At 55.2% G+C, this 2,309-nt stretch overlaps 1 protein-coding gene across 4 annotated transcripts in view; it reads left to right on the top strand.

Moving 5' to 3' along the window:
* Window positions 1-2,309, top strand: part of LOC102757638 (asialoglycoprotein receptor 2) — a 9,463-nt gene that overhangs the window by 1,520 nt on the left and 5,634 nt on the right. For 3 of the 4 annotated variants that reach the window (XM_015568670.1, XM_015568669.1, XM_015568671.1), the window contains exons 3-4: window positions 1,223-1,304; window positions 2,141-2,260. In XM_015568670.1, the coding sequence (XP_015424156.1) occupies window positions 1,223-1,304; window positions 2,141-2,260 (202 nt within the window). The remainder of the gene's footprint in view (window positions 1-1,222; window positions 1,305-2,140; window positions 2,261-2,309) is intronic. The other variant, XM_006771007.2, reaches the window with a different exon arrangement.

Genomic DNA, 2,309 nt, shown 5'->3' with positions numbered 1-2,309 from the left:
AGGGGGTGTCAGGTGTGTGGTGATGGAGTGAGGCTCTGTGGAGACAGGGGGGCTGGGGCTTGGAGCTCAGGGAGAGGATCTGGTTAGCCTGGGCTGGGAGGAGAGCCCCCTCATTTCTGAGGCTGGTGGACTGTGGAGGCTGCTGCTGTTGCTGGGGGGCTGGGCAGGGCAGGAGCAGCAGGAGGCACGGGCATTTCTACTGAAGGCTGGGCAGTAGGTGGAGGCCTCATCTGCCTCACTCTGGTCCTTCTGGGTGTCGCGTTTATGACTTGTCAGGTGGGTCTGGAGCATGGTCGGGGCAAGGGCTTCTCGGGTCCACTACCCAGTGCCTTGTAGGTTATGTTTTCCAGTCCGGCTGGTGGGAGCAGGCACTGTTCCTGGCCCTGTATGAGTGCCAGGCACTGCCCCATAATCCTTGCAGATTGTTGTTGCCTGGTCTTGGTGGTTTTGTTTACTGCCGATGGCTTGAAAGGAACATCACACAGATCTCTGGACTTCTCTGTGCAGCTCTCTCCCCTGATACTTTGCCCTGTGATGTCTCCTTAGACTCTTGGCCCCATCTCCACAACTGGGGGAGTCTGCTGGGCTCTGCTTGGATTGCCCTCCTCTGCCCCGAAACATTCCCATTCCCCCCAACACCCTCCCCTCGCTGCCCCCCAAATCTTTCTCTGGCAGATCTTGATGGAAGGCCCATGTCTTGGAAATGGTCTTAAGGCAAGAGAGACCTGAGCCATTCTAGGATGAAGGGCTGGAGCCAGGGGTGGGTAGCTTCCCCCAGCACTAGGGGGGACACTCATAGGCCTCCTCTTGTTCGCCTCCTGTCTCCCAGGGACCATTGCTCTGTGTTGCTTGAAGGCCAGTCCCTTGAAAGTGGTTGTTTCTTACAGTTAGCTGTTTCCTGTTTCCTGTTTTGGCGTCATCTAGTCCTATTGTTCCATAAGGCAGACCCTTTCTTTTATTTTCCAACTTGCCTAAGCAGCACGTCACACGTTTAAACCCATTTCGTGCTCAGAACAACCCAATCAGGTAGCTGCTCTTACCCACTTTTTTTCTATTGTGGTAAGAACACGTAATGGGATGGACCCTTTCAACAAAATTTAAAGTGCGCAACACTGCTTGTTAACGAGGCACGGTGTTGTAAGCCGATCTCTAGAACGCACAGGTCTTGTGTAATCGTAGCTTTACACCCGCTGAACAGCAATTCCTGATTTCCCATCCCCAGCCCCTGGCAACCACCATCCCACCCTGTTCCTATGAGTTTGACTGTTGGATAAGTGGACACAAGGAAACTGAGGCGCCAAGAGGTTGAATGACTTGCCCCTGACCTTAGAGCTGGTTGGTGGCACAGTGGGACTCAGCCATGGGTGGTCTGGTGTCCGGACAGAGGTGCGGAGACAGATTGTTGAGGTTTTATAGGCCATAGGTCAGGCTGGGAAGAGGACAAGGGCCGACTAAATGGACAGTATTAGAGCGAGCAGTCAGAGGCCGAGCCAAGGAGTATCAGTCATGAGTGTGAGAGTGAAATGAAAAACGTGTGTGTGTGTGTGTGTGTGTGTGTGTGTGTTCAGGATTCAGCTTGACTAAGGGGAGGGAGAGGTTTCTGTGAGATGACTGAGGGCGAAGGGGGAGAGTTTACAGTGAAGGAACAAGGGTTTCTGGGGTGGGAGGGGAGAGACGTGGGAGAGGAGGCTCTAGGGGTGGGAGATGAGAGAGGAGGGGACTTGGACAGCAGCCCGTGGGGAGTGGTCTGTGGTGGAATGACCTGGACTGAACATCCCAGGGGAACTGGGTGGTGGTGGTTCCAGTTTTAGACTTGCGTGAGGAGCCCAGGCATGGACCGTAAGAACACAGGGCCTGTTCCCTAGGTCCCCGGGTCTGAGATTGGGCCTTTACACACCGATGATGTGACTATCGGTGTCATGTGCAGGTATGTTGCATGCACTTGTAGGTGTGAGCATATGCATGTGTTCATGTGGGTGCCGGTGTGCAAATGCATGCGTGTGCAATGCTGAAATGCTAGGGTCAAAGCCCATAGTTTTCCCACCCACCTGGGCTGTACTTCCTGAGACTTCTGCTCCCCTGGATGCTCCCATTAGGTGGGCTCTGGACAGACATCCTCCTGACACCCCTTCCCTCGCAGGAGCGCCCCCTCCCCAGCCCCTTCTGCTGCGGACTCTCTGCTCCAGCTTCTGGCTCAGTCTGCTGATCCTGGGCTTCAACGTCCTGCTGCTGGTGGCCGTCTGCGTGGTCGGGTCCCAGAGTGAGGATCGCAGAGGCCAGTGGGATGGGCTGTGGTGGGAGGAGATACA

The sequence above is a fragment of the Myotis davidii genome, unplaced genomic scaffold (assembly GCF_000327345.1).
Source record: "Myotis davidii unplaced genomic scaffold, ASM32734v1 scaffold2305, whole genome shotgun sequence".
Lineage (NCBI taxonomy): Eukaryota > Metazoa > Chordata > Mammalia > Chiroptera > Vespertilionidae > Myotis > Myotis davidii.
This window is presented reverse-complemented; position numbering and strand designations above follow the sequence as displayed.